At 39.5% G+C, this 15,693-nt stretch overlaps 1 protein-coding gene across 2 annotated transcripts in view; it reads right to left on the reverse strand.

Annotated features, from left to right (window-relative positions):
• LOC309799954 (flavin-containing monooxygenase 5) overlaps positions 1-10,395 on the reverse strand; it is a 29,776-nt gene extending 19,381 nt beyond the window's left edge. The window contains exons 1-2 of one of the 2 annotated variants that reach the window (XM_082613711.1): positions 10,331-10,395; positions 9,923-10,100 (exon numbers count right to left, since the gene is read on the reverse strand). In XM_082613711.1, coding sequence (XP_082469837.1) covers positions 9,923-10,057 — 135 coding nt within the window. In that variant the 5' untranslated portion in view covers positions 10,058-10,100; positions 10,331-10,395. Of the gene's footprint in view, positions 1-9,922; positions 10,101-10,254 lie in introns of both variants that reach the window. The other variant, XM_082613710.1, reaches the window with a different exon arrangement.
• Positions 10,396-15,693: the final 5,298 nt, after the last annotated feature.

Raw genomic sequence — 15,693 nt, forward strand, 5'->3', positions numbered from 1 at the left:
CCCTCCCCACAACCCTTTACATCTCCCAGTATTTGTGCCCTCGTGCAGTCTCTTCCCCTTAAATCTAAGTTGTCTTTATGACTTGCTTTTGACCAACAGCATGCAGCTGGAATGATACTGAATGGCTTCCAAGACTAAGTGATAGGTAGTCTTGCAGCTTCTGTCTGGGTCTCTTAGAAAGCTTGCTCTGGTGGAAGTCAGCAGCCATGTAAGAAGTCCAGCTACCCTGAGACCACCATCCTGTGAGGAAGCCCAAGCTATCCACATGAAGAGCATGTTTGGGATAGAGAGATGTGCAGCCAGCCCCAAGAAGTTCTAGTTATCCCAGCTGACATTCTAAATATGTGAGCAGAGAGGTCATAGCACACATCCAGTCCCAGCTGTCACCTGATTGCCATGACATAAGACTCCAAATGAGAACTGCCCATTTGAGTAATAGTCTTTTAAATAGTATATATATTTCAAAGCCTAGGGAAGTTTCAAGAGTTTCATACACTTGCCACCTTGTTCTCCAGGAAACACTGTACAAACTTACATTCTGTCCACTATGTGTTCCCATTTTACCTCGTTTTTACTAAATTAAAAGACAATTACTCAGTGTTAGCAAAAATGAGGTGAAATGAGATCTTAGTACAATGTTTTCTGGACAGCAATGTGGCAAGAATATGAAACCCTTGCAACCTAGCCTTTTAAAGAAAGATTCAGCATTGTAGACAAAGATTTATGTTAAAGGATGTTAATGATAGCATTATTTATAACATAAAAATGAAATAAGCTATATGCCTGCAATATTGTGATTTATAGGAAATATATATTTGGTCATCCAGATGGTCAAAATATATTTCTCATATATATTTGGTCTTTCTCCACAGTTCCTAGCTCAGAGCTCCTAAAACTCTCCTAATTTCCTAAGTGTTGAGAGTGATACAAAGTGCCCTTTGTTATGTTAATACGCTGACTTTTAGAAAGCAACTAAGGATGGGGGCTAGTTACCAATGGAGCAAACCCTGTGATTAGAGGGTTGTAACTTTCAGTTGCCTATTCCCTGATCTCTGGGAGGGGACAGGGGCTGGAAGTTGAAGCAATAGCCAATGCCCAATGATTTAATCAATCATGCTTATGTCATGAAGCCTCTATAATAACCTAAAAGCATGGGGTTCAGGGAGCTTTCAGGTTGGTGAACCAAAGAGATTAGGGGAGAGCGGTGTGCCTGGAGAGGGTATGGAAGCTCAGTGTCCTTTTCCCTATGTACCTCTTTCATTTGCCTGTTCCTAAATTATATTCTTTTATAACAAACTGGTAACCTAGTGAGTAAATGGGTTTCCTGTGTTCTGTGAGCAAATTAATCAAACCCAAGGGGTGGGTGTGGGGGTGGTCGTGGGAATTTCTGATTTATAGTCAGTTGGTCAGAAGTATAGGTAACAAACAACCAGGACTCGAGACTGGCATCTGAAGTCCAAATCCAAGGAGGGGGTCGTTGGAACCTCCAATCTGTAGCTGGTTGGTCAGAAGCCCAGGTAATAACCAGGGCTTATGACTGGTGTCTGAAGTGGGGTTGAGGGACTGAGCCCTCAATCTGTGGAATCTGACGCTGTCTCTGGTTAGATAGGCATCAGAATTTAGTTGAATTCTTGGACATCCTGCTAGTGTTTGAGAATTGTTTGCTGGTGTCTGGGGACCACCTGCCACACACACACACACACACACACACACACACACACATTGGAATTGGTCTCAGAACCATTTAATGCCCAACAAAATTCACTGTAATTTTGAGAACAACTGCTCCAGATCCTTGCTACCTAAAGTAGGATCTGTGGACTAGCAGCAGGGGCATCACTTGGAAGATTGTTAGAAATGCAGAATCTTAGGCCCCATCCCAGATCTACTGAATCGGAATCTGCCTTTTAACAAAATCCTTAAGTGTTTCAGATGCATCTGAAAGCTGAGAAGCATTGCTCTAGCTGATATCAAACCCCGGTTCAATGTTCTTCCCCCATCAAGGTTAACTTCTTTGCTTTCTCAAAAACTTCTAATAACTACCTCATGGGGGTGTTGTAGTGATCACATAAAATAAAGCAGTATCTACCCAGATTGTTATATTAGCCTGTCACTGAGATATCACAAACCATGACTTTTCAACTCTATTATATTTTTTAAAAATTGTTTTGATTATGGAAAATTACCTTACCAATTTGGACCCCCTCTTCTCTTTTTATTCCAGAAATAGATATTTGGATGCTGGCTATTATTGAACATTAAATGGCCACAAAGGAGAGTGTTCACTGGCTTTGCCCACATTAGAGGTGATTTTCCTCCCATTTTTAGAGAAGAATTTTTCAATTTCAGAATCCTGAATTGATCATTCCCATTTCTCTGCCCCATCCTTCAAGATCGCATTCCCTTTGGCTGCTAATGGTGTTTTTACAAGTCTCTTCCAATCTGTTTTCCTTATTTCAACCAAAGTGTTCTTTCTAGGGTACGGTTGTATCTCTGTCATAATTAAAATTTTGGATACTGCCCCATTTTCTCTAGTGTATATTTTTCAGCTTAGGATTCAAAGACCTCCATAATGTCTTATAGTCTATTCCTTATCTCCCCAACTAGATTGTAAGCCCCTTTACTTGTATTCATGATCTTTCCTACAGCATATAAAATTATAAATAGCACTTAGTAGATATTTAATAGATGTATGTTGAATTATATTGAGAAAGGTACATAGAGAAAAAGGAAGTAAATTTACATAATGCATAAAAAACTAATGAAATACATAAAAGTTCATTTAAAAACAGTTGAATAAGATATTTTAATCTTATTCACAAAAATTTGTTGTAAGGAAAATTGCAAAATAATATAAAATCAAATGCATAGAGATATTCATTTTATAGTATTTAAAATAACTATTAATTAGAAACCACTTAAAATGCACCCCTCCCCCAATAGGAGAATGTTTTAGTAAATTATGGTATCTCAATATGATTCAGAATTTACCTTCCACACCACTCCTTAGGTATCCTGCTAAATTCAAAGCAGATCCTGTCACCCCACTGCTTAATGGGCTCTACTGATTCCATTTGGAAAAGCAAATTTCTTATTTTGAAACTCAGCATATTTCACAATCTATCCCAATCTACCTTTTTATCTTCATTTAGTGCTCTCCTCAGTTAACTTCAAGCTTCTGAGTCATTAAATTGTTGTTGAAACATTCCAGACTCTTTCATAACTTTAAACTTTTGTAACACTACAGTACAACTTCTTCATTTGGAAAATTCCTATCTATCATTCAAGAGTTACATCAAATGTCACTTCTTTGAAGAAGTATTTCTTGTCCTCTCCACTGAGTTAAATGCCCCATTCAACCTCCAAGCTGCCAAAACTCTCTGCTCATATTGCCATCAAGGCAACTTAGAACACACGATATTCTGCATTTGTTTCTATGACTGTGAGGTACCCAAAAGTAGGATTTGTGTCTTATTTTTCATAGCTCTATCATCAAAACAGTACCTCATATATAGTGGATGCTTAATAAATGCTTTGAAATGAATTAATAAGTGAATTATAGAGATTGAATTTGGAGATACTTAAAACTATGATTTTGAAATCTGTGTAGAAACATTGAAAATGGACTATGATATAACTTTAAGTGGAAAAAGTAATATGAAAAAATTCAGGTCACATTCTAATCACCAAGTATATAATATTATGTATGCCTAGGGCAACTGTATACCTATGTCTACCCATATTTATATAATTACACATTGTATAATCTCTCCCCTGTTATACGAGTATATTTTATTTATTTTAAATCAATAAAACTTGAAAGTAGGAAAAACAAATTGATTTATTAAGGAGGTAGGATTTTTTCTTTTATTTTTGAAGAAATGTTGTTTATACTACACCTTCATGTTAAAAACCTTCAGCAAGCTAGGAATAGAGGGAAATATCTTCAATTTGATAAAGAACATCTACAAAATACCTGCAGCTAACAGTGTACTTAATAGAGAGAAAATGGACAATTTCCCCATAATATTGAGAACAAGTTAAGGACAGCCTCTCTTACCACTTCTATTCAACACTGTACTAGAAATCCTAACTAATGTAATAAGATAAGAAATGGAAATAAAAGTAAACAGCCTGAGAAGGAATAAATAAAATGATTTTTATTCACAGATGATATGACTGTCTAGGTAGAAAATCCCAAAAAATTAAAAAAAAATTCCTGAAACTAATAAGCAATTATAGCAGTGTTGTAGGATACAAGGTTAATATACAAAAGTCACTTACTTTCCTATATACCAGAAATGAAAAATTGGACTTTGAAATACAGTACCATTTATAATAACACCCCCCAAATTAAGTGCTTAGGAAAAATCTAACAAAATATGTATGAGACTTATATGCAGATACCATAAAACAGAGAAGAAGAAAATCAAAGGTATAAATAAATGGAAAGATATGCTGTGCTCATAGACTGGAAGATTCAGTATCATTAAGATGTCAGTTTTCCCAACTTGATTTGTAGATTCAACACAATCCCAATCAACATCCCAGCTAGCTATTTTGTAGATATTGACAAACTGATTCTAAAATTTATGTGGAAAGAAAAGAGGCTTAGAATAGCCAACTTTGACCTTAAGTGTAGACTGTGCATAGTGACTTTCTTGCAAAGAGTGTAGTATGACAAGGAAGAAAAAAAAAAGAGCAACTTTACAGTGGCAAACCCTGATAAACACCATCTCAAGCAAGGTTGGCAAGGTTAACATCAATCAATTGTGATAAGTTTGATAGTATGTACCATTGATATGATGTGATAAGAATAGCACTTTACCTCTAAGGTCTTCCTCCCCAAAATTCTTAACTCCAGTCTAACCATGATGAAAACATTAGGCAAATCCCAGTTGAGGGACATTCTATAAAATACCTAACCAGTAATCCTCAAAACTGTCAGGGTCATCAAAAACAAGGAAAGTCTGAGAAATTGTCACAGCCAAGAGGGGCCTAAGGAGACATGACAACTACATGTAATGTGGTGTTCTGGATGGGAACACCTGGAACAGGAAAAAGCCACTAGGAAAAAAACCTAAGTAAATCTGAATAAAACATGGACCTCAATTAATAATAATGTATCAATATTGGTTCATTAATTAGGACAAATGTATCATACTAATGTAAGATGTTAGTAATATCTGGCATGGGGTATATGGGAACTCTGCACTATCTTCCTATTAATTCTGTAAATCTAACACAGTTCTAAAATTCAAAGTTTATTTAAACATGTTGTTTGTACATAGCACGTTTTTTCAAAAAAATTAAATTAATGAGTGGTAGGGTCCTTTTGGAATGAAGATGTTTGAGGGGGCAGGGGTAGACACATTCCTAACTATCAAATTTGACTTCATTCATTCATTCAGTAGATATTTCTAAAGTTCTTCTGTAATAAAAACACTATATTAATGCTAAAAAATCCAAGTCTGTCCCTGTTTCCCAAGGGTTGAAAGTTTAGTACAAGGAGTAGAGCCATGCTTTCCACAGCAGGTGTGTTGGGGTCACTGAGCTAAATGAATCACAGATCTTACCCCTGTGACAATAATCATATATTTGTATTCTTTTTCAAGTAATTAAGACAACAAAGTGTTATTGTGTGTCAACAAAAACCTTCAAGCCCTTCTAAACACCTGATTGGATCCTATGTAGGGTTCATCACTGTCAACTCACTGCTTTACAAAAGAGAGTGAGGGCAGAGCAGTACTGGGTCAGTGAGTGTTAAAAGAAGCTTCTGCTCCTGCATTTTAGTATTTCCTACCATCGGCGAATAATCTGCCCTCTAGAGATGTATCTTGATTCTATTTCCTGCCTAAGCACATGACTCGCATTGAGTAGGAAGTCCATATGAGAAAAGATAGAACCAGGGACGTAGTGTAGTGTAATTGGAACTGAATGGATTGGAGGCAATAGTAAGGGCAGAAGAAAGGAGAAAAATGACTCCCCTTCAGTGGGAGGAGTGAGAACAGTGTGGATCTTCTGTTCCTTTGACAGACTCTCAGAATCCCATGGGACAGAAGCTGTCTTAGGACTGTTCTCAGAGTTGTCTTCACACTGGACTCATCTGTGGAACTCTAAAATACTAATGCCTGGCCCTTACTCCCAGAGACCCTGTTTTAATTGCTCCTTCTCTAATGTGTAGACAAGGTTGAGATCTGCTGGTAAGAGGTCGTGTGGTGGCCCCGGAAAGCTCAGGGCACCAGAGTTTATCCCATCTACCTCAGAAGTCTTTTCTCCATACATCCTTAGCTAAACTGCAGAATGCCTGAGGGCAGTGGCAGGAGGTTATATAACTCCGTATCTCCACACACTCTAATAAAATCTGAGCTTCAGAAATGTTTGTTCAATGAACTGTTATCGATTTTGTTTTAAAAATGCAATGTCATCCTCATTAATCACCTGGGAAAGCTGGGGTAAAAGCTGAAGGGCAAAGGTTTCCATGTTGGCTGCACATTAGAAATAACTAGTGGAGAGCTTTATTGGCACCCAGGCCAATAAAACCAGAAACTGGATGGACTGATATCATTATTTGTTAAAGTTCGTTAAAGTTCCCCAGGAGATTGTTCAGTGTTGCAGCCAGATCTGACAGCCACTGCTCTACAGTTACCCTCTTTTAAGTATTTTTGTATCCATTCAGTTGTCTTTTTTTTGAGGGGGTGGAGTTGATATATTTAAGAATTAAAAACACCTATTCATCTAAGGGTGTTTATTACTTAATTTTATATTTTAAATTAAAATGTATTAAATATGCCTCATTTGACATTATATTGTATCCATATGGTACCTTTGTATCACATATACACTTTAAAACCTCTCTACGTGAACTGTAGTTATCAGATCAGCAGCATCAGCATCACCTGGGGCTTCACGTGAAATATAGAATCTTGGCACCACCCCAGATTAATGTATCGGAATGTACACTTCAGGAAAAGCTCCTGTGATTTATGTGCACATTACAGTTGGAGAAGCACTGCTTTGGTATACTTTAAGGATTTTTAAAATTCAGATTGACTAAAGAATATTAAAAATTATTTTCCAGCATTACATACTTCTTAAAACCTCAGCATTTCATAAGGGATTTATCATTTTAAGCTATTTTGTTCATAAAGTAATACTGCAGTATGAAAATTAAAGTGATACGTCTCACATTACTACCGACTTTTCACCATCAGTCTGGTCTAACATTAATGAGGAGATCAAGAAGAAAGAAATTTATACTGAGTCCCTGAGAACTGTTACAAGAAAGAGAAAATGGAAGCCCTGAGTTGCCAGTGGCTTACTGGACACCCGGTAGCAATGGTGGAATTCCAAATTGCTTGAGATGATCCTATATATGAAACCCCCAATGAATTACAGAAAATTTAGTGGGGGTAGGATGGGGGAGAGGAAGACTCCAAATAACAAGCAAGGGGGTCACAGAAAAGCAGATCTCAGAGGCAATTCTTGAGGAAACCAGCATCAGCATGTAAAACATGTTTAATCTGCAATTAATGGATGCTTATAATACCTCAGGCTCCACAACTGTGTAACTGTGGAATATGTGAGAATGAAGGTCTCTATTTCCACAAGCATTCTAAGCAGCCACCCAAGATATTTTGCTTCTCTAGGATTCATTTATAAAATGTAAATATATTTGGTTCCTAATATATGCCAGGCATCACCTGTGGCTCTAGAGATATAGTGGTGTTTGTGTGTGTGTGTGTATAATATATGTAAAATATATGTATGTTATATATAATATAATAGACACAGATGTGGTCTGTCTTAACAGAAGTCAGACTATTATAATGAAATATAGCTTATTTATTTTCAAGGAAGCAGTTTATAAGGTGTTGAAATTTTGCCAAGAGTATAATCAGAAAAAACTCCAAATTGGGTATTTAAGAGAGAAGTTTAAACCACTTTGGAAATAAAACCTGATAATCAGGTAGGATGGTGGACCCTTCACTAATTTCATGCCTGGTCAGTAGTTGCCAGACCTGGCTAGGATGCTTACCAGACACCACATGTGTGGGCCACACTCTAGGCCTACTGAATAATAATTGATGTTTAGCAATTATTGTGCCATTGTTATTAGTGATGACATAATTATTCATTCACTTAATCCCCACAATAACTCTATGAAGTGGGTGCCAGTATTATCTCCTTCTTAAAGATGACAACACAGAGGTACAGATGGGTTTAATGGTTTTCCCCAAGGTCATAGTAGGATTTGAACCCAGATGTGCTCTTAACGTCTACACCATGTTGTGGCTGGATTTCAAAAGTAAAATTTCCTATTGATTACAAAAGATTTATTAACAGTCTTTTCAGCCCATGCCCAAGACTGATTATGACCGAGGCATGGGTGGTGTGCTAAGGAGTATCCACCCTAGATCGGAATAAGGACGATTGTCAAATAGAGTTAGTCCCCAAGACAGAGCCAAGATGTAAAACAACTGTACTGCTGTTCTACTAAGGAATGCTATGAATGAATGAAACCACTTTTAAGTAGCTGGACAACACCGTGTTGGTTTTGTGAAATATGAAGCAAATCTGGACACCTTAATACACTTAAAATACTGGCTTAAAAAGTGAGTTGAAAAGCAAACCCAATGGATGTTGCTTTGGAGATCAGTCAAGGAGGGTGATATTCTTTGACATATAATAAGCTTAACTATCATTTAAGTAAGAAGATACCTTAACTGTTAGTAACAAGTTGCAGGGCTGGGTGTGCATATTAAAGCAACTCAACTTTAAAACTGAGTCTGTGCAAGGACAAGAAAAGCCAGTTGCAGGTGCCCTCTGCCCTTCCCTGAAGATGGGACTACTGCTTTGATTTCTCAAGTGAAGGAAAAGTGCAAAGCAAGGAAGGCGGCCAGATTTTATATCCTATTCAAGCACTAGAATCATTAGAGAATTGTTTAAAGTAAAGAAGGAAGGAAGCAACGATGGAAGGAAGGTAAGAAAGAAAAGAAAAAAAAACAGTAAGGTTAGAAGAGACTGAAAAGGGGGATTCCTGGAAGGAGTTGTAAGCAGTATTCTAGATCACTTACCGATGAACGCAGGCCAAGAGCAACCACTTTACATGTCTGCCATTCTGCTACACCCCCCACCAAGATTGTTACCCTTTTCTGGATAGCAGCAAAACTCATTACAGACAGTGCCCAACTTGTGATTTTTTTGACTTTACAATGGTTCAAAAGCAATACACATTCAATAGAAACCACACTTTGAATTTTGAATTTTGATCTTTTCCCGAGTTAGCGATATTTTGTAACATAGTCTGATGATGCTGGGCCGTGGCAGCTTCCAGTCAGCTGGAAGGATCAGGAGGGTAAACAACTGATAGACTTACAGCCATTCTGCACCCAAACAACCATTCTGTTTTTCATGTTCAATACAGCATTCAATAAATTACATGAGCTATTCGACACTTTATTATAAAATAGACTTTGTGTGAGATGATTTTGCCTGACTGTAGGCTAACGTAAGTGTTTTGAGCACGTTTAAGGTAGGCTAGGCTCAGCTATGGTGTTAGGTAGGTTAGGTGTATTAAGTACATTTGTAACAGGATATTTTCAATTTACGATGGGCTTATCAAGATGTAACCTCATTGTAAATCAAGGAAGATCTGAAAATGAAAATGATCTCTGTGCCATTTTCACAGACATCAGTAAAGGAAAAAACGAGTGATACCTGCGTCCCATTTTGCTGCCAGCGTAGGGAAAGAGGAACCTGCATAGAACCTGAGGTAATGGCTGCTGAGAGGAGGTCAGCAGGTTGAAGTCTGGCAGGTTTAATCACTGTGAAGCCCATCATACTTCCTGACACGAGGTAAAATATCTTATGCACCTAGTTACGGCGAGAGTTCCAAGTATTAAGGAACCAGGAGATTTACCTGAAACCTCCACAGCCCTCCGATGTCATCAGTCCCTTCAAAGCAGACAGGCTCCAAGCCTTCTTCCAGGCAGCACTTGATAGACGTGAGCCCACTCGCTCCTCCCCCAATCACAGCAATTCTTTTCTTGGTCATGGTCTCCAGAGATCTTCACCGGGCTGGGTCAGTGTAACCTGTCCTAAAGAAAGGATGACAAAAGACAGAAAGCACACATCAGTTAACACCTTTCAAAGAAGAGCTTGAACGTGGCATTTAGATAAATTCTGCAGCAGCAGGTGCCTTTGGGGAACCCAGATTCCATTGTCCTCGTGGACCACCGGGAACTACTACACCTTGGATGGGTGAGCCCTGTGCCTGGAAGACCCAGAGCTGAGACCCAGAGCTGAGAGCTCTGCTGCGGTACCCGACCTCGCTGCCTTTGCCCCAACTGGCAGATCCTTCAGCTGCGATCTGGAGGGCACTGCACTTTCAGCTCTTTGCAAAGAAATGTAAAGCAACAAAGTACAAACAGCAGCAATAGCCAATGTGGAGGGGCTGTTCAGCTCCACCTCCTTTCAGGCAACACACCGCCCACTCAGCAGCACCCATTACCCCCACAGAAGGGATAAAATGTGGGCCAAACCTGCTCTGGGCAGAAAAAATTAACCCTATGACCTCTCTGTTTTTCACCTGCAGTTGCCCACACTCTCAGCTACTCTCAGGGGAGACCCTAGGGGTCGGAATCTCCATCACGCGCCCTTCTCATTCACTTTTAACTTTCTGGTGTTGTCTTATAGTGACAAACTCCTACTGGTGAAGGGAAACTGTCACCAACAACCCCGAAGCAAGTCTTGCTCCAGAAGCTTACGCGGAGAACATCTATCTTTCAGGAGAACTGTCAGAACACATCCCAGCCCCTCATCCACCTCTCCAAGCCAACCCCCAACCCCACAAATCGGATCTTTCATTCTGTGCTACAGGAAGAAATTTACTTTAAAATATCCATGCACTGAGCTGGGTGCTGGGGTACAGTGGGGAGTGAGGAGATTAAGTTTCCTACTTAGAGGAGCTTATAGTTTTGTAGAGAAGACTGATACACAAACAGATAATTTCAAAAAAATAAAAATACTGTAAAAAAAGCGCTTTCCTCACACAGCTACCTGTGTGATTACAAACACAAAATATCCACTTTTAAAATGTAACAAATTTTTCAAATTATTCAGAAAAGACCAATGTAATGGATATAGGATTTCATACACTGGGTCAGAATCAGGGCTCATTCAACCCAGGAGTCTATTTTGACAGGTGTAAGGGGTTCTGGGAGAGCTGGGTTGTGAGAGATGCCATGCATCTTTGTGCACCTTATACTACTCCCTGAGTCAACCTTGCTGAAGATAATTTGATGCCAATAATTCCAGCACTGGGTTTTGACTTACTGACCTGGTTTTGACTTAGTGACCTCACCCCGAATGTATCCCTCCCAGACCAGTGGGTTATATCTCAAGGGTTTACCTTATATGATGCAAAAGATACAATGGGAATGGATCATATCTTTTGGGAATGCACACATGTAATCCTCTCGGCAACCCCATGAAGAAAATACTATCAAGTACTTTCAAGTACTATCAAGTAAGAAAAAGTACTTGTAGTTTCAAGTAAGTACTATCAAGTTCTTACTTACTTGCAAGTAAGTGAAAAGGCAGGTAGGTACACCTGGCAGTCTGGCTTCAGGCCTGGGCTTCAATCACTATATATACTCTCCTTTATGAGAATTTTCTTACGTCTTATTTAGCCACAAGTCTTTGTCCATTTCTCGTCTCTCTGTTGCATCCCTTTTCTTTGCCTAACTCCTGCCTTTACAGTGTACACTTTAGTTGAACTGCTTTAGCTGTTGCATTATTTCAACTACTTTAAAATATGTTTAAAAATAGATCTTTGGTTTTGGAAATCATTTGGCTCCATCAGGAAGACTCCTGCTCAAAATATGGTCTGAATTATATGAACACACACACACATAAACACAGGCACACAGTAGGGAACACAGGACATCAACATAGCCTAATGGGAGAGTAAAGGGAAAGAAGCTTAAGGATGGAGTTATATATATTTCTCAGTAATTAAAAAAAGTGTTTTTGTTTTTTGATGCGGTTCTGTCTTTTTGATATGGTTCTTATTTATCAAAGTGTCATTAATCTCTCAATAGTTGTATTTGTCTTTTAAAAAAAATCTACTATTTAGTTTTGTTCTGGATTCTCTTCTCACTTTGCTCCAGAAATCCCTTATTTAACTAGTGTCCTCACCATCAAATACCATGAAATAGAATGTCTTTTGTCACCAAATATGTTTTCTGCTGTCTAAGGCTACTTTCTCCTAGAAAGAAAAAGCAGGGGTTTGTTTTGTTTTGTTTTGTTTTTTCCAGTTACCTAAATGCATCTCTCTTGAGATTTCAAAAATATTAACCTCTTGTCTTATCCCTCCCCAAGATTTACAGCAGTGGAAGGGCCACTGAATACTAAAGAACAAGAAGTTGTCATATAATCATCCTGTTTCTATTACACCATGGTTTATTGGGTGTTGGAGAAGTAAGTGACTTCCTTTGAGTTAATGAGTTGCTGGACCACAAAAAGCCAATCTGAGTCTGAGGGAGATGATTGCAAGTCACCCAGAGATCCCAGAATTTGAGCTGGATGTAGCACCTGGATGGAATTTGGAGTTGTCTCCCTTGGGGAGGGGATGAGCGTATCAGGAGAAGGATGAACACAGAATTCTTGTGGCTAGAGGGGTGTCAGACACTGCTAACTCTTCATTAAAATCTGTTTTCCTCCTATTACAGCATTATAGGACTGTAGCTGGGATGGGGCTGCCCAAATAGCAACAGTATTTCCCAGTTTCCCTTGTAGCTGCACGTGGACATATGACTAAGTTCTCACTGAGCTCTGTCTAATCCATTTAAAAGGCAATGGTTTTCCCTGGACTTCTGCCCACTCTTCTTTCCTGTAGCCTAGAATAATGGTAACCAGAGAGACCTTTGGGAACTATGTATTGAAGTAAGTCCACCATCAGATTGGGGCCCTAAATGACTGGATATTCTAATCTGGTTTTATTAATCTTGGAGTGTTACATGAGAGATAAGTAAATTGCTGTTTTATTTGTGCTATTGAGTTTTGTTTTGTTTGTTTTTTTTTTGCTGTACGCGGGCCTCTGACTGCTGTGGCCTCTCCCGTTGCGTAACACAGGCTGCAGACGTGCAGGCTCAAGGGCCCAGCCCCTCAGCGGCACATGGGGTCTGCTATCGAGTTTTAAATTTTGCTTTTTACAGCTGTTTAGACAACCCTAATTAATATTAGTATCAATATTCTTTGGATCTGTAACTTTTTTTTTTTTTTTTTGCGGTACGTGGGCCTCTCACTGTTGCGGCCTCTCCCGTTGCGGAGCAGAGGCTCCGGACGCACAAGCTCAGCGGCCATGGCTCACGGGCCCAGCCGCTCCGCGGCATGTGGGATCTTCCCAGACCGGGGCACGAACCCGTGACTCCTGCATCGGCAGGCGGACTCTCAACCACTGCGCCACCAGGGAAGTCCTGGACCTGTAACTTTTTAAAGACTGATATCTTTCATAAAAGTTTTCAGTTATAGGGCTTCCCTGGTGGTACAGGGGTTAAGAATCCACCTGCCAGTGCAGGGGACACAGGTTCGAGCCCTGGTCCGGGAAGATCCCACATGCTGCGGAGCAACTAAGCCCATACGCCGCAAGTACCAAGCCTGCACTCTAGAGCCTGCAATCCACAACTACTGAGACCACGTGCCACAACTACTGAAGCCCACGCACCTAGAGCCCGTGCTGCACAACAAGAGAAGCCACCACAATAAGAAGCCCGCGCACCGCAACGAAGAGTAGCCCCCACTTGCTGCACCTAGTGAAAGCCCACGTGCAGCAACAAAGACCCAATGCAGCCCAAAATAAATAAATTAATAAAAAAGATTGTCAGTTATAAACGTGAACTTATACAATAATAATAATAATACCTTTAAAAATAAAATTCTAGGGCCTCCCTGGTGGCGCAGTGGTTGAGAGTCCGCCTGCCGATGCAGGGGATACGGGTTCGTGCCCCGGTCTGGGAGGATCCCATATGCCGCGGAGCGGCTGGGCCCGTGAGCCATGGCAGCTGGGCCTGCGCGTCCGGAGCCTGTGCTCCGCAACGGGAGAGGCCACAACAGTGAGAGGCCCGCATACCGCAAAAAGAAAAATAAAATAAAATAAAATAAAATTCTGAAAAGTGTTTTAATGCAACCATTTTACATATTGGAATTTTAACTTATAAATGAATTACTTGGATAATTTTGAATGTATTAGAGATGCCTAGTTATAGGAAAACTGATGAATTCTTTTATGAACTGAATATTCATCTCTCCCTACTGAATCAGTTTCAGAACAATACAAGAATTACTTTTAAAACTTAATATTGTAAAATGTAATTTTAATGCTCTACTACTTTAATTGTGTTTTGTAATTAATTACTTTTAAACTTGGCAAATATGTTTTATGTTGTTTTTAAATTATTTGTAAAATGTTTTAAACCTTGACTCAAATTTTCTCTGTTTAGGCTAACTGCAAATTTGCAAGTGAGTATATACAGGCTCAACTTTGACTAAAGTTTTTCTACAGACAAAAGGCAGGCAGAGGACATGGGGGGTGGGGGGAGGACCATAGGGTTCTGCTCCATTTCAGCTGTGCTTCCTATGCATCCAGTGCTGCATGCCATTCTCTAACATACAAACACAAGTAATGGAAGAGCCTGCCCTTCATGATTTTCAAAGATGATTGGAAATACAGAATATAAACCCATTAAAAAGATTTAGAGATACTTAAAAATACCATAAAAAACAAGAGGAAAATCTCCAATGAAGAAATGACTGGGTTCTAAAAAGTTAATCAATTTTAACAATTTTAATCAATTGTTGAAAATCAGAATACATTTTCCCATAGAAACAATGTCATTTTTCATGGTTAAGGCACTGGAAATATTGTAAAAACCAACTGAAGCTCAAAAGAAAATCAGTTAGGGCTTCCCTGGTGGCGCAGTGGTTGAGAGTCCGCCTGCCGATGCAGGGGACACGGGTTCGTGCCCCGGTCCGGGAGGATCCCACATGCCGCGGAGCGGCTGGGCCCGTGAGCCATGGTCGCTGAGCCTGCGCGTCCGGAGCCTGTGCTCCGCAACGGGAGAGGCCACAACAGGGAGGGGCCTGTGTACCGCAAAAAAAAAAAAAAAAAAGAAAATCAGTTAAAATTCTGGATCAGTAGGAATGGAAGTTTTGTGGTAATGACTCATTCACATTGAGCAGAACAGCACTCATATCTGATGAGTCTCTGGGGACTCTTGTCCTCCCATTCACTCCTCAAGCACAGGGTCCTTCTTGTGGCGTGCACATCAGAGACAGTTGAGACTTGTCCTAGGGTGGGGACAGTGGAGATCACGAGAAGGAGATGATTCTGGTATGGTTCAGAGGTAGAATGACTGTAATGATGGATGTGGAGTAGAGGTGTCATACAGAGAGTTTTCTTGTGCACTTTCCCAGCCACTATCCACCTCCAGAGGTAAGCATTGTTTCCTTTTGTTTTTGTTTGTTTTTTTATTACTGTTTGTTTTTTATTTATTGACATGTAACATATGAGTTTCAGGTGTACAACACTTGTGCATCTGAATGATATTTGTATATTGTGAAATGATAACCAAAATAAGTCTAGTTAACATCTGATGCTTTTATTTGTTCTCAAACTTCATATAAATAGAA

The sequence above is a fragment of the Mesoplodon mirus genome, assembly GCF_964341445.2.
Source record: "Mesoplodon mirus genome assembly, chromosome: 3".
NCBI lineage: Eukaryota > Metazoa > Chordata > Mammalia > Artiodactyla > Ziphiidae > Mesoplodon > Mesoplodon mirus.